Consider the following 16,801-nt stretch of genomic DNA (forward strand, 5'->3'; position numbering starts at 1 on the left):
ACCCCAATAGCACAGAGTGGAACTGCCCCACGGAGTGTCCAACACTACAAATCTTTACTAAAGCCGACATCCTCGCAGCTCTCCTGCAGAGTGGCTGATGGGTTTGAACTGCCGACCTTGTGGTGAGCAGCCGATTGCTTAAGAGGAACTACTGTGCCTCTTCACTAATATACAAGCACTTACCAAAGCATGGAGAAGCTTAAAATTTAATCTTTCGGTAACAGAATTAGACAATAAGTTCACATTAAGATGATTGGAATGTGATTGGAACTCCTGGGAAGGAATTGACTTCAACAATTTTCTAATCTTGACCTGTCAACCCCATCCCTTGTGTCCACCCCCACCCCTTCCTCTTGGGAATCACAAGGAATCTGTAGTTGACACCGAGACTTTTCACCTGTGTTTTTGCAGAGGGACGTCTCTGGGCAGAACGAGTTCAACATATCATGGTCAACTTACTTCTCTGCGGAAACAGAGTCATTGAAGACCCCCAAGAAATCCCTGCACACTAACTGTAGTTTCTGACTTAGAGCGCAGGAAAGAGCTCTCTCTCAACGCACATCCTCAGGCCCTTAGCAGTGGTAATGGGATAGACTCTCGGAGGTTTACAAAAGAACTTGGGGGTTGATTCTGCAGCAAGAGAATAAATGCCGCCAGACGCTGTGAAAGTTTTCTTTCTAGAACAACAGCAAACAGCAGCGAACATAACTATTCCCGTTTCCTCAGCCAGTGGGGTGCTGGCCAGGCAGAGCCCTTTCTCTGAAATGGCCCGCGGATAAGAGCAGGACATGGGCTTGCTTCTGTTTGTTGTTTCTTTGGTTCTAATTGTAATATCACCCTAAGCAATCATTTTACTTTAATGACGCAACTTACACTGAGTCTCAATATCCCCCGTTATTTGAAGAAAACGAATGGGACAGTGAGGAGGAAGCAAACACACATTGAATCCCTGCAAACACATATGGAATATTAGCACGTGACGATGCCTCTGGGCAATGCCCTTGCAATGTGGCCTGTGTTAAACAAAAACAAAGCTCAGTGCCCTGAGTCGAGCCCGACTCATAGCAACCCTACAGGTCAAGGTAGAACTACCGCCATGCGTTTTCAAAACCATAAATTTGTTTTTCTTTAATTCTGTGGTTTATTGCCCTATCATCATATAAGATGTCAATACCAGTGAGATAACTTTCAAAAGAGATCATAGTTCAAATCATCTGTAGATAGAAAATCTTCAATCTTCCTAGTCTGTGGACAGGAAATACAAACATGAATTGAACATCATTCATTGATGATTCTTCAGTTTTTCTCTCAAGTTTATAACTTTCTCCTAAAACTGCTTTCCATTATTTTTTTAAAATCGGCTTATTAGGGGCTCATACAACTCTTATCACAAGCCATACATACATCAATTGTGTAAAACACATTTGTACATTCATTGTCCTCATCATTCTCAAAACATTTCCTCTCCACTTAAGCCCCTGGTATTAGGTCCTCATTTTTCCCCTCCCTCCTCACTCTGCCCTCCCTCATGAGCCCTTGATAATTTATAAATTGTTATTTTGTCATATCTTGCCCTGTCCAATGTCTCCCTTCACCCACTTTTCTGTTGTCCATCCCCCAGGGAGGGGGTCACATATAGTTCCTTATAATAGGTTCCCTCTTTCCAACCCACTCTCCCTCTACGCTCCCAGTATTGCCACTCACACCACTGGTCCTGAAGGGATCATCTGCCCAGGATTCCCTGTGTTTCCAGTTCCTATCTGTACCAGTGTACATCCTCTGGTCTAGCCAGACTTGCAAGGTAGAATTCGGATCATGATGGGGGGGTGGGGAGGAAGCATTTAGGAACTAGAGGAGAGTTGTATTTTTCATCATTGTTACATCGCACCCTGACTGGCTCATCTCCTCCCTGAGAGCCCTCTGCAAGGGGATCTCCAGTGGCCTACAAATGGGGTATGGGTCTCCACTCCGCACTCCCCACATCATTCACTGTGGTAAGATTTTTTGTTCTGATGATGCCTTATACCTGATCCCTTTGACACCTCATGATCGCATAGGCTGGTGTGCTTCTTCCATGTGGGCTTTGTTGCTTCTGAGCTAGATGGCCACTTGTTTACCTTCAAACTTTTAAGACCCCAGATGCTATATCTTTTGATAGCCGGGCACCATCAGCTTTCTTCACCACATTTGCTTATGCACCCATTTGTCTTCAGCGATCCCTTCCACACCTCGTGATCACATAGGCTGATATGCTCTTCCATGTGAGCTTTGTTGCTTCTGAGCTAGATGGCCACTTGTTTACCTTCAAACTTTTAAGACCCCAGATGCTATATCTTTTGATAGCCGGGCACCATCAGCTTTCTTCACCACATTTGCTTATTCACCCGCTTTGAAAGCCATAAGTTTTTATGGGAGTAGAAAGCTTTATCTTTCTCCAATGGAGCAACCAGTGGTTCAAGCTGCCGACCTTGCAGTTGGCAGCCCAATGCACAACCCAGAAGGGCTCCTCGTCTGGGTTAACCTGCTAGATATCACCGATGAGAGAACAGAGGTTCCAAGAGAAAGAAAACTCAACCAAAGTTGTGTGTTCTGGAAGACCTACAGGCAGGATTCTGAACCAAGGGGATGGGAGCAGGGCCTGAAATTCTGCACATACTGTGTGGCACATAGTAGTCTAGGTATCCACGAATTCTGTATCCAAAGTTGGCCTCTCATGACATTGTGAAGGCAGACTTATGGGGTTAGATAGATGAGAATAGGGGTTTAACAGCTGGAACAATGGTATATACTTCTAAAATATTACTGCATACTAATGTAGACATTGAGCACCTCTAATTTTAGGGGTGGGTGGAAGAACACTTTCCATGGGAAGGGATTGCCATATCAACTCTTAAAAAACTAATAAAGTGGTCTTGGGCAGCAGATTTACCCACTACAATGTGCCGTTTGATCTCTTGACTGCTGCTTCCATAAGCATTGATGGTGCAACCAAGGAAGAAAGAATCCTTGATAATGTCAACCTTTTCTCCATCTATTGTGTTGTTACCTATTGGTCCATTTGTGAGGAATAGGGTCTTCCTTACAATGAGTTGTAATCCATAATGAAGGCTGCAATCTTCAAATCCTCCCGCTTGCAGCAAGCATTTGTGAGGTCTGCATATTGTTCATTAGCCTTCCTCTGATCCCGATGCCACATTCTTCTTCGGATCCAGTTTCTTTGATTAGGAGCTCAATGTACAGATTGGATCAGTGTGGTGAGTGAAAACACCCCCGAGGCGTGCCTTTCCGGATTTGAAACCAGACTGCGAGCATTCCTGGTTCTTCTTGGGTTTTCCCTACTCCTTGCCCAATTTTCATATGCATGTGCTGCTGTCACAAACATCCCAACTCGCATCACATGGTCCTCAGAGACCTTCAGTTTGTAACACTTTTAAGGGGTCTTTTGTAGCAGATTTTCCCAGTGAAATCTGTCATCTGATTTCTTGGCTTTGGTCATTTTTAAATCCAGGTGAAATTAAATGACCATTCTTTGTCATTTTTAAATCCAGGTGAAATTAAATCCTTGACAACATCAATATTTTCTCCATTCGTCATGACATTTCTTACTGATCCAGTTGGGAGATTTTTGTTTTCTTTTTTTAAATTAGTTTATTTATTTATTTTGGTTATTTTTTTCCCCAAACCATTTTATTGAGGGTTCTTACAGATATCATACTGTTCCATAGTTCCACTGCACCAGGCAGTATTGTACAATTGCCACTACAATCAGTTTCAAAGCATTTTCTTCCCTCTTGAACTCCTTGATATCGGCTCCTCTTTAACCCCTTCCTATCATGCCCCCCGGGACCCTGTACTGTACTTGTTGTCTCTATAGATTCATCAATACGTAATTTACTTTTTAACAGTTTCACCAACATACAAGTAACATTTCATATGTTTTTAAGCTCACTCACATGCATAGGAGTTATCCAACCATTACCACCATCAATTCTAGGACATTTCATCTTCCTTATACTCGTTGTTAGCTCCCCCTTCCCATCAACTTCCCCTGCCATGTCCCTTTAAAACTATTGCTCCCATTACTGTCTCTGTCATTTTAGATAACCTGGGTGTCATATACAGGAAAACCTATAAAATCTAAACAAAACACGAGCAGCTCTTTGTTTTCTTTACATGAAGGTATAATCCACACTGAACGCGCTGCCGTCTTTGATCTTCGTCAGGAAATGTTTGACGGTTTGGAAAGGGTCATTTCTGTCATTTAAGGAGTCCTGGTGGCAGTGTAGTTACTCTTTTGGGCTTCTGACTTCAAGGGCAGCAGTTTGAAGCCACCGGCTGCTCCCCAAGGAGCATAAGGCTTTCTACTCCCATAGAGCACAGCGTTGCAGTTGCAGACGCCCACAGGGGCCATCCACCCTCCCCTACAGGGCATCTGTGGGTCAGAGTTAATTCTGGCAGTGAGTTTCTGAGCGTGTTAGCACACTAGACATAGAGCAAGGTTTGAAGACACATGTTTGAGCACAAAATTGATAATAAACATCGGCAATTATTTTGTTGGGGTTTAGACAGTGATTTGCAAGGCTAACATGAACAACTTTGCATTTTTCTGAGTTTTCCCATATTATAGTTGTTATTATTTGCAGAAGTCAAAAATCTTGCCCACATTTTACAAGTGAGAAGGCTGACGTTTTGGGACTTCATAGCCTTGCCCATTTGACCAGTCTTAGAACCAGGACTCAAATCTTTTCTAAGTTTACGCCAACTCTAGGCTCTGTCTGGCAGCTCTGTTCAACACCACAGTTCAAGAGCTCTGGTCTGAGACGTTGTGTGCAGCATATTCTTCTCCTAATTCTCTCTGCTACTGTTCCTTACTCTCACAGTCATTTTAGCCAGCTTGCAAATCACTTGGAAGAATAAACTCTTGAGTTCTCAGTCCATGGACTTCAAGTCCCAATGATCCTCCAGAGGAAATCTAGGTTCCTTTGAGCATGACCACTTTGTTACCCATCAGAGTGGTCTCCCAAGTCCCAAGTCCTAACCCCGCCCAAGCCACCGCGGCTGGCTCAGAGAATGGAAAGAGGGTGAATTGTGGCTTATTACACCGATTCACTGAGCCTTAGCTGGAGCCTCTAAGACATGGTCAGTTTCTTTCCAGGGGGAGCTAAGCTAGAAAACTGCAAATCTAGAGGGGTTGGTGGCCATTTTGCTGCCATTTAGGAAGAGCCCGTGGAAAATCGAGTCAATGACAAGGAGAAGCACAGCAGAGATGGATAGAAATCAAGCTACAGATAGAAACAAGCTCCTGAAGTGGCAATGGAGCTGGTCATCCTTTAACGTATATTCATTCCACACTGACATGTACACATAGAGCCAGCCCTGCTCAGTCAATTCTGACTCATAGTCAACCCAGTAGACAGTGTAGAACCGCCCCCATAGGATTTCCAAGTTGTCATCTCTGTGGAAGAGCCCGGTCACATCTGTCTTCTGCAGAGCAGCTGGTGGGTCAGACTGCCGAGCTTTCGGTTCACACCTCACCATTGGTCTAACCACCACACTACCTGGGTATCCTTTGAATTTACGCATACAGGAGTCAATGCCTTAATGCCTCAACTTCTCCCCTGCTTGCAAGTCAGCAACTTCCTGCCTGGTCTATACTGAAGCCGGGAGGCACCTATTCCAGGACTCCTCTCCGAGGAAGCAAATAAATGCCTGTGTTCTAGGCTAGGCAGTCAAGGAACAGAAAAGCAGCTAATAAAATCTCAGCAGAGCTCTTTGTCCTCGCTTCAGAGCCTCGTGATGATGTGCTGAGCCAGTTTCGTTAGGAATCCACTGACGCGCAGACCTCGGGCAAGTCCCATCACCTTCCAGGCAGAGAACCCCAGCTCCACAAACAGTGTTTCCCAGACTCACTCTCAGCCAGCTGCTTCGATTCTAACCCAACTGCCACAACCGTTCAGAGAGGCCTCAGATGGAAAATTCCCTTTCACTTTTTCTTCCCCCACTTAAAATTACACTCCCCACCAAGAATCGGTGTTTTGACATCTGCAAGCTCTTAATCAGGCTTCTCCCCTCGGGTATGGCCCAACAGCGAGAACTGGAGAGGGCAAGGAAGGAAAACACTGAAAACCGAACCAAGCAGCCTGCCCCACGGCCACAGGGATGTGAAGGGCACCGTGAATCAGACTGCCCTTCACACGGTTGTTTTGTTTCCCCTCCCGCCTGAGAAATGTCATCATCAAATATTGACTTCAAATATCCTGTTTCAAAGGCAGACAGGCACGTTGCAAGCTCAGGCTGCAAGCAGGCTGATGGGTGGTGGTGGCTTGAGTTTTTCCAGAGCCCAGGCCGGTCTCCGAGTGGACAGGGCTAGAAGAAGAGGTTAGGTGACTGGGACAGGTTCTGCAAACAACCTACTGTAAAAGAGGTAGGGGACAGGTGCAAGACTCAGAACACGGTATTGCCCCCTCTCAAAGCCACCAGTGGGGGAGATGATGGGACTTCCTGCCGTTGACACATTTGGGTTTGGACAATGCCACACGAACGTACCTGATGAACTCGACGGAGTAATACTGGATCGGGGAGCTGCCTTCACTCTCTCCAGGTTTCCACGAGAGCGCCACCTCAGAATCAGAAACCACAAGGACGTGTGGTCGCTGGGGGGCCGCGGGAGGCAGGCAGGAATCTAAGCAGGATAGCAAACACAAGAAGACCTGGCTGGGGGTCTCAGCTGCTTGAGAGGGTTTAATATGTAACAAACACGTGTGCATGCTATAACCGGACCCTCTCTGTTCAGCAAAGTCAACAATCCACCCAAACACAGAAATAAACCAATGGGCGGACCAGGTCAGGTTGGAGCCTGTGATCTGCACATGCCCAATCTGTACCTGGTACCCCTGGTGGAAAAATCCAGCCTTAGGAAGATTCAGACCATGAACCCTGGTCACAACATGGTGTGTCCTTTAACCCCTTCTATATCACTCCCACCTTTGAACCACCTCTGATCTCTGTTGAAAGTGAGGCTTTCTACTCCTATAAAGAGTCACACGCTTGGAAACCCACCACAGAGTGACCTAAATGGCAGTGAGTTTGAATCTGTAAAGCCATATGGTCTCTAAACTTTCTTTTGTGCCGCACCCTCACGTCTGATCATCAGAATAATGTACACCGATGATGGCATGCCTTTGGGAAATGCCCTTATCTGGGAAGATGTACGAGGCTCCCCTGACCCCATCATCCCGTGGTAACTACCACTGTGGTCTTCATTTCCAGACTTGCACAAAGCCCAGCTCGTGTTCCTACTACTGCTCCTGTCTTCTCTCTCGAGCAAAAGCCCGTGCAACTTGCTAAATCTGGGCCAAAGATAGTATCCCTTCCGAAGTCTCTCGGAACCTCGGGGTAGATAGAAGCACTCCCTCCTACGTGCTCCTTATTCCTCAGGCTGACCTTGGGGACACTGGAGTCACTTGCAGTAGCTTCTCCTGCCACAAGGAACACTTTGTAAGCAGTGGTTGCAATTGATGCACCTCTGTCCCCCAGGGCCTAGGCAGGTGTGAGCTCAGTGAGCACTTCTTAGAGTCTCTGTGCCTAGGACTCCCTTCTGCTCACCTTCCTCACCTTGCCATTCCTGCTCACCTTGGTGGTCATCTACCTAAGGGAATCGCCCTCACTCCTACACCAACTCTTCCTTTGTCCATGCTTTGCAAGAAGTCTCTCACTGTGCGTAGCCTCCATTACAATCTGTGATTGCACATTCATTCGAACATGCCCGGCTCACCCTCCGAGGCGCTAAGCTCCAAGAGGGCAGGAGCTGTCCTTGTTACTGTTCTCAGGCCCTGGCACACAACTCTTGTCGTTGTTAGAGGACATCATGTTGCCTTCTGACTCATGCTCGAGGGGATGAGACGCTGCCTGTTCATGCACCAGTCTCATGATCAGAAGCAGGTCAGACCACGGTAATCAGACCATCATGATCAGGGGGGGGTTTATCGACTGATGTTTAGGTCACTAGGCGTTTTTTACTAGTCTGTCTTGGTCTAGAAGTTCTGCTGAAACCTATGTGCCATTGCAGCAACACGAAGGTCATCACTGAAAGAGAGGTGGTGGCCACACATGAGGTGCCTGGACCAGAAAATGAACCCAATTCTCCAGCATGGATGGTGGATGGTGGTCTTCTACCAGGGACTAGCCACTGCCTCCCAGGGCACTTAGTAGTTCCTCCTTCATGTTTATTACACGAAGAAAGAGATGAATAGCAACCTGTCACTTTCCTGAAATGAATACTTCTGAATGCATTTTACCTTGAGGCAGGGTGGCAACGTGCAGAGGCGAGCTAAGCCTCCCTTGGCCCATCCGGCTGTACGCTGCTACGCTCACGCGATATTCAGTGCCGGGTTTCAAATCTCCAATGACGTCCTCCTGTCAACAGCCAAACAAGAGAGGCACAAATATCAGCCATTCTGTGGGGGCGAACAGGGCATTTTCCAGGAGGACTACCTCTCAAGAGGTTCAGACAGAGATTGTTTGGCTTTCTGCCCAGAGTTGGCCTCATTTTTTAAATCTGCAAAGACGAAGGCACAGTGCCCTCTTTCCCCAGACCAGGGGGTGTCATTGTATCGCGATCTGGGGACTTTCCTAGAAGGAGCACTTTATCACACTATTACATGTGGCTGGTACCACCTGAGGTCTTGACTCGGAGTAGGAGAGGGCAAACACGCAAGGAGCTATCATGTCATTCACACCTCACAGATATTCAAGGATTCCACCCAGCAAGAAAGAGGAATCTTGATTTGGACCCAAGAAGTAGAAACCCGATCGACATTCCGCAAACTCTGGTGGGCATCAGAATCTCTGGCAGGTTTGTGAAAGAAGGTGACCAGGCTCTAACCCGACTCTGGGAGTCAGGGTTTTCATCTCTACCATGTTCTCGGAGAGACCGAACTTGGAGAACCACAGGATCAATGGTGGATGTGTGTTCCTGTTTTTTGCAATAATGACCATGGCCTCAGCTGAAGGGATCCTCTTTACTTTGGGCCTTGGCAATAGCAGGGCTTCCCCGGCTATGGTGCTAAATAGAACTTGCAACTGGAGTTCCATTGGTAAGAAGGAGAAGCACATTGTAGTGCAAAGGGTCCTGCCATTGAAGCCAAACAGGCCTGGGCATGAATCCTAACTGTTATTGATTCACTGTGGCCTTGATATTTAACTATCTTGAGTCTCAGGGGTGGTTTTTTCCACCATGTAAAGCAGGGAAGATATGGCATAACTAACTTGTATAATGATAGTGTTTGGGATAATGTGTAAAGGAGATACACACACATGCACACGCAGAGTCTGGGAGGTGCAGAGGACCCTGGCAGCATATGGAGGTATGTGTGGGGCTGTTAACCACAGGGTCAGAAGTCCAAAAGCAACAGCCACTCCGGAGGAGAAAAATTAGGCTTTCTACTGTAAAGATCTCCACTCTCAGAAAACACAGGGACAGTTCTACCCTGTCCACTAGGAGTCTAAATTGATCGGATGGCAGTGAGGATGCTTGTCTTTGAGTGTAAAGTAGCTGGCGTAGATCGTGGCCACATGTAAATGGCTTGCTGTTCTGTTTACCTGGTGTATTATGAATGGGATTAGGTCTCCTCAAAATAATAGGTTGTCATCCTAATCCATGTTTATAAATCCGACCCACTTGGAAATATACATTTTTCATTTATTATGATAATAAGGTCACGCCAGTGTAATGGCAGGTCCTAAACCTAATCACGCCTGAGTAATGGAAAGAAACCAGAGACGCACACAGCGGGAAGGCAGCAGATGGAGACAGACATCTATGGCAGATACCACAAGCCCAAGAACGTCAAGGATCGATAGTTACTAGAAACTAAAATCAAAAGGAGATCCTCCTAGAACCATGACCTGAATTCGACCTTGACCTTCCAGCCTCCTGAACTGTTAGACGACACATTTCTGTTCTTTACAGCCACACTCTTGATGGGACTTATATCACAGCAGCACCAGTTAATAAAGACACTTTGATCCCTTGCCCTCTTCTCCGAGGTTCACCTCCATCTTCCCTGTGATACCGTTCCTGGATGCCCCAGCCTGGTGATCTTACTCCACCAACTGTTGGGGTAAGCATTGTACACACACACACACACACACACACACATATACATATATATGTATATATATACGTATGGGTGTGTGTATATATATATGTATTATTTCTACTGTAGGATAGTGTGGCAGTTACATAATCTGGTGTCAATTTGGGACTTGAGAGGATTAAGAGTGAATGGGTGGAGTCTGCCCTGTTAATCAAGATATAACTAATGAGGGCTCTGTGTGGGCATGGCCTTCTCCTGAGAATTCTGGGAACTCCCATATTTCCTCCTTGGAAGTGGAAGACACTTTCCTCTCTCTGCTCACTCCCTGAGAAACTCTCTACTGACAAGACACATGGCACTACACTGATAGACTGTGCCCTGGGAACTGGAGGAGCCACGAGGAGACCCCTGCCAGCGCTGAGATGCTTACAATGCCATTGGATCCACAAGACTTGCCACCCACTGGCCTGTGATCTTCCTGCATTCAGTGTCATTGCATGTGTTTCATGAGTCTGAAGAGGACTTTATAGATTTGTATCAAACATGGGGGCTAATATCAGCCTTATGGACTTGATCTGGACTGGGCTAGATGTTTTCTCAATGTTCAATTGCTCGTGTATCTAAACTGCTTTCTTATCCACATATGAGTGTCTATGAATTTGTTTCTCTAGTCCACCCAGACTAAGTCAACTGAGAGCAGGAATCATGAACTGTATTTCTGCATACCCTGCTCTGCAGGTGATTAAACATTCATCATCAATAAACAGAACCAATCAACCCATCAGCCAAAGTTGTTCAAAAGCACTCAACAATTATTTAGTGAATACTTTGCATAGAAACTATTTATCCCTAGTGATCAATGGAATCAGTTCAGTGATTGTCTTCATTTCTCAGGACTGCTAAAACAGAGTGCCATACAGTGCATTGCTCTGAACAACAGGGATTTATTGCCTTGTTGTTTAGGAATCTGGAAGTTCTAATTTGCTTGTTGATGGGGCCAATCTCTCTCTGAAGTAGCCAAGGGAGAAGCCTTTCTTTTCTCTCCCAGTTTCTAATACCACAAGCATTTCTTGGCTTCTGTGTGCAGTTTCACATGTCCTGGTAATTAGTCCTTTCTATTTCTCATCTCTGCTCCACCTTCATAAGACTAGGGCTTGTCTTCTACCACTGATCTGACATTTTGTCGTACTGTGGTGGATTCTGTGTTGCTATGATGCTGGAAGCTATGTCACTGATATTTCAAGTCATAGCAGAGTCACCCATGGTGAACTGGTCTCAGCAGAGCTTCCAAACTCAGAACTATGAAGAAGAAATAGGCTGTTTGCTTTGGAAAAATTAGTCACTGAAAGCCTTACGAATAGCACTGAAACATGGTCAGATACGGAAAATCTCATGACCAGAAGCAGAACATTGTCAGAGTTAGTGACCGAACCTCTTAAATCTGCAGGCACTCAAAATAAGACTGAGGATGAGCTGCCCTCTCAAAGTAGAGCCGACCATAATAAGGTCAGTGGAGTAAAGGCTGTGGGAGGAAATCCTTCTGGATCTTTATTTCCTGGTGGGCAAAGACTCCAAATGAGAAGAAAGAGTTGCAAAAATCTACTAAAAAACGGAGCTTGAAATACATGAAGTATGAATCTAGGAAAATTGGAAGTCGTCGAAAATAAAATGATGGAATGTACAATCATTGAAATCATAGGCATTTGTAAGCTGAAATGAACTAGAACTGGATTGTGAATCCGAAAACTATACACCTATATACTCGAGTATAAGCCAGCCAGAATATCAGCTGAGGCACCTGATTCTACCACAAAAATGCATTCAAAATGTGCTGAAGAACTTAGCTTATACACAAGTATATACGGTAATTTACTATGCAAAGAATGGCACAATCAAGAGGAATAGCATTTCATTCATCATTAAAAAAGGACATTTCAAGATCTAGCTTCACGCATACAATGCTGCTTGTGATAGGATCATATCTATCTGCAGACAAGGAAATCTAGTCCATACAACTTTATATTCAATACAGCTATGATTCAAATTTAGGTACCAACTGCTAAAGCCGAAACAGAAGAAATCTACCAATACCTTCAGTTTGAAATTGCAATCAAGATGTAATGTAAAAGTTGGAAATGAAGAAGAAACAATCATTGAAAAAGATGGCATTCATGATAAAAACAAAGCTGGAGATAAAATGATTACTCCAAAGAACTGAATAGAAAATTTCAAAGGGCAGCTTGAGAACACAAAGTAAAATACTATAATAAAACATGCAAATATCTAGAGTTAGAAAACCAAAAAGGAAGAACACACTCAGCATATCTGAAACTGGAAGAATTCAGAGAAAAAAAATCAAGGCTCGAATGGCAATACTGAAAGAAACTACGGGCAAAATGTTGACAGTGCGGGCAGCATCCAAAGAAGATGGAGAGACGATGCAGGTCACTGTGGCGAAAAGAACTAGTCAACATGCAACCATTTCAAGAGGCAGCACATGAACAAAAACCAAAGGTGCTGAAGGATGAAGTTCAAGCTACACTGATGCCAAAAGCAAGAGTCCAGAAATGATAAAATACCAATTGAAATGTTTCAACAAGCTGGTAAAGCACTGGAAGCACTCACTCGCCTATGCCAGGAAAATCAGAAGACAGCTACTTGGCCAGCTGTTTGGGAAAGATGCATATTTATACCCATTCCAAAGAAAGGTGACTGAACAGAACAATATCATGAATATCACATGTAAGCAAAATGCTGCTGAAGATTAGTCAACAATGCTTGCAACAGTACAGTGACAGAGAGCTGCTAGACATTCAGGCTGAATTCAGAAGAGGGCAAGGGATAACATTGCTGATGTCCAATGGACCTGAGCTCCAAGCAGAGAATACCAGAAAAAATGTTTACTTGTGTTTTATTTACTGTACAAAGCTATGTGGATCACAACAAACTGTAGATAACTTGAGAAGAATCATAATTCCAGAACACTTCACTGTATTCATTTGGAACTTATACAGGGATCAACAGACAGTTGTGCAAACAGAACAAGGGACTATTGCATGGTTTAAAATCAAGAAAGGTATATGTCAGGCATCAGGGTTGTATCTTCTCACCATTCTTATTCAATCTGTATACTGAACAAATTAGAGATGCTATGCTATAGGATGAATAATTCAGCATCAGGATTGGAGGAAGCTTATTAACCATCTGAGATGTGCAGATGATACAACTTGCTTGCTGAAAGTGAGGAAGACTTGAAGCACTTGCTGATGAAGATCAAGGATTCAGTGTTCAGTATGAAATATAACTCAATGTAAAGAAGACCAAAATCCTCACCACTGGACCAATAGGTAACATCATGATAAAGAGAGAACGGACTGAAGCTGTCAAGGATTTTGTCTTGCTTGGATCCACAATCAATGTTCATAGAAGCCAGAGTCAAGAGACCAAACAATGTGTTGCCTTGGGTAAATCTACCGTTCAAGAACTCTTCAAAGTATCAAAAAGCAAGTAAGCTTACATAGAGACTTAAGATGGGCCTGATCCAAGCAATGGAATTTTCAATTGCCTCATATACATGGGAAAGTTAGATATTGAACAAGGAATAAAAAAAAAAATCAATGTGTTCGAATTATGGTGTTGATAAATAATATTGGAAATACCATGGACTGCCCAAGTACCATGGTCTTTCCCAGCTGCTTTAGTTGGATACCCTCTGTTCTTAAACTCCTCTTTCTTAGTTTACCCTTTCAGTGTTAACCTTTACCAGGGATTTATCCCTCACCATCTTCCCTTCCCATTTATAGAATATTGCTTGGGTAAACAAATATATTACTCCCTTAGATTCTAGCCTAATCTTAGCACTGACAGCTCTCAAATCTGTGTCTCTGGTTCTGGCCTGCCTCTTTGTCTTCACACATGGATTTATGCCTCTTGAACATCTCTATCTAACAACCACCAAACAATTCAAGCTCAACATGACTAAATCTAAACTAGTCATTCCTCCTCCCATTGGCTAAAAGAAAGCTAAACAATATTGATCCAGTCTTTGCCTAGTACTTTCTCTCATTGGTTAGCATCACCTTTTTCGATTACTCAAGCCAGAAATTCTAGACACTTTGTACTGTGTGTTCACTTCCCTTCCCAACCACCAATCAATCAGTAATCAATACAGCTGATTCTACCTCCTTCTTGTCACTTAAATGTGCTTATGTCATTTTCTCTTGTTCTCATTAGGTGCCATTGAGTTCGTTCTGACTCAAAAGGACACCACGTGCAACAGAATAAAACCCTGATTGGTCCTGTATCACCCTGTCAATCATTGCTATGATTGTTACAGCTACTGTGGCGATACATCTCATTGAGGATCTTTCTCTTTTTGTTGATGTCCTTTCTCCATGGACTAGTCCATCCTCCTAATCAGGTCCAAGGTACATGAGAACAAGTCTCACTATCCTCACTGCTAAGGAGCTTTTTGGCTACACCTCTTCCAACGCCTATTTGTTCATTCTTTTGACAGTTCATGGTCTACATAAGATTCTTGACCAGCATCATACTTCAAATACATCCATTCCCTTTTGGTCTCCTTTCTTCATTTTCCAGTTTTTGTATGCATGTGAGGTAACTGAATATACCATGGTTTGGTTCAGGTGCACCTAAAACCCCATTTCATCCTTACATTTATGATCATTTATATTCAGGTCCTTATAATGACAGCCACTGGATTTTCCCTGCCACCAATACTGCCTATGCTTCGAATCAGGTTCCACACTGCTAGGTGATCTTCCTAGCCCGTAAGCTGATGCTGATAGATTGGGTCCCCTTGTATATCCTTCCAGCATCATCTCATGCCACCACCTCCTCCTGCATTCTACATTCTAGTCATCTTTACGAACTTGGCAGGACTCAAATTTATGCCATTCCATCCTTTGCCTCTGGGCCTTTGAACCTGCTCTTCCATCTACATGCAATGCCCTTCTCCCTCCTCTTGCCTAGCTCACCCCTGCTCGTAGCATCATGACTCAGTTCAGCTGAGACATTACCTCATTTCAGTGACCCCAAGCCCCAGTCTTGTTAGGTGCACTCTTTCATATTTCCACAGTGTCCTTGCTGTAACCCAGTGTTCACACCTCTCACATGGTCTTGTAATTGTTTATTTGTCACCCTCTGCCATGCACATGAGAACAGGAGGCATGTTCTTATTCCTCTGGCAGCCCCAAACTTGCATAGTATCAGGTATGGGGCAAATGCTCAAGGGATGCTTTGTGATGAATAAGTAAATGAATGAACTAGTGGATGAATGAAAGAGAGAAATCCTACAAGATGACCAAGGGAAACATATCCTCATAGACAACCAGCTTCTCTCACCGGCTCCTCCGTATTGATTGACAGCACTGGCATCTTTGCCCCAGGCCTGGCGTTAGTAACTCCAGAAACAAGGCTGACTCTTCTTGCCCATCTTTACTTGGCCACGTCTGCCACAACTCTCTAAACAGCTCCCTTCTTTCTATTGCCCCCTTGACTTCTACTGTAGGCCCCCAATGATGCCTTCCATGGGCCATTCCTGCGGCTTCCTAAGGATATTTGTCTCTAATATGTCATGTCGTGACTCTCATCCGTATTCTCACCGCACAATGGAGTTTTGTTGGGCAGACAGTGCTACACAGTCTCCCCACCTGTGCATCTCGGTCCCATCATCCATCCCTGCTTTTCTGTAGAGACCGGCAGTTAGGGAACTGTAGGTACTGTCTTCTTTTAAGGAGCATTCTATCTTTTCCCAGGACAGATTTATATATTCTTCTGGCAGTTCATGGTACATTTACTATTCTCTGTCAACACCATAATTCAAATGCTCAAATTCTTCTTAAGTCTTCCTTATTCACTGTCCAGCAGTCACCTGCATATGAGGCGATGGAAAATACATCTTAGTCTTCTAAGTGACATCTTTCCTTCTTAGTCCTCTAATGAGGTCATTTGCAGAAGAGTTGCTCCATGCCTATGTCTTTTGATTTTTTGACTGCGGTTTCCATGGTAAGAAGCCCTAGCAGAATAGCGGTTATTCATTGGACTGCAAGCTGTCTGGTTGGTTCTTCATGAACACAATGAAGTTTCTGGAATTCTCATTCTTTGCAATTTATGTATAACTTGTTATAATCAACACATTTAAATACCTTTGCATATTCAATAAAGCCCCATGGAGCAGAGCAACATCTCTTTGGTATTCTCCTTTTCATCCAACTTCTATCTGACCAGTAGTGATATTCCTTGTTCCAAGTTCTCTTCTGAATCCAGCTTAAGTTTGTGTGTGTTCTCTGTTGATACACGGCAGTAACCACTTTTTGAATTCTGTCTTCCAAACTTCTTCATATGGATGAGTGAGTGCTTCCAGAATTATATCCATTTGCCGAAACATCTCAACTGGGATTCTGCTAATTCCTGGAGCCTAGCTTTTCACCAATGCCATCGTTGTAGCTTGGACTTCTTGCTGCTGTACAATGGGGTCTTGATCATCGACCACCTGTAAAATTGTCCAATTCTTTCCACTCAGTGACTCTGTGTCCCTTCCATCTTCCTTTGTTGCTTCCTGAGTCAGTCTACATTTTGCTGTAGAATCCTTCAGTATATCCATTCAGGTCTTGTTTTCTTCTTCTTCTTCTTCTTCTTCTTCTTCTTCTCCTTCTCCTTCTCCTTCTCCTTCTCCTTCTCCT

General features: G+C 44.2%; 1 protein-coding gene across 1 annotated transcript in view; it reads right to left on the bottom strand.

The window, feature by feature from the left end:
- Nucleotides 1-16,801, bottom strand: part of LOC101644087 (pikachurin) — a 208,645-nt gene that overhangs the window by 99,251 nt on the left and 92,593 nt on the right. Inside the window, exons 4-5 of the mRNA XM_045285255.1 lie at nucleotides 8,298-8,415; nucleotides 6,547-6,682 (exon numbers count right to left, since the gene is read on the bottom strand). Of these exons, the coding sequence (XP_045141190.1) occupies nucleotides 6,547-6,682; nucleotides 8,298-8,415 (254 nt within the window). The remainder of the gene's footprint in view (nucleotides 1-6,546; nucleotides 6,683-8,297; nucleotides 8,416-16,801) is intronic.

This window comes from Echinops telfairi, unplaced genomic scaffold, assembly GCF_000313985.2.
Source record: "Echinops telfairi isolate 266 unplaced genomic scaffold, ASM31398v2 ScPeMD7_7469;HRSCAF=8507_1, whole genome shotgun sequence".
Lineage (NCBI taxonomy): Eukaryota > Metazoa > Chordata > Mammalia > Afrosoricida > Tenrecidae > Echinops > Echinops telfairi.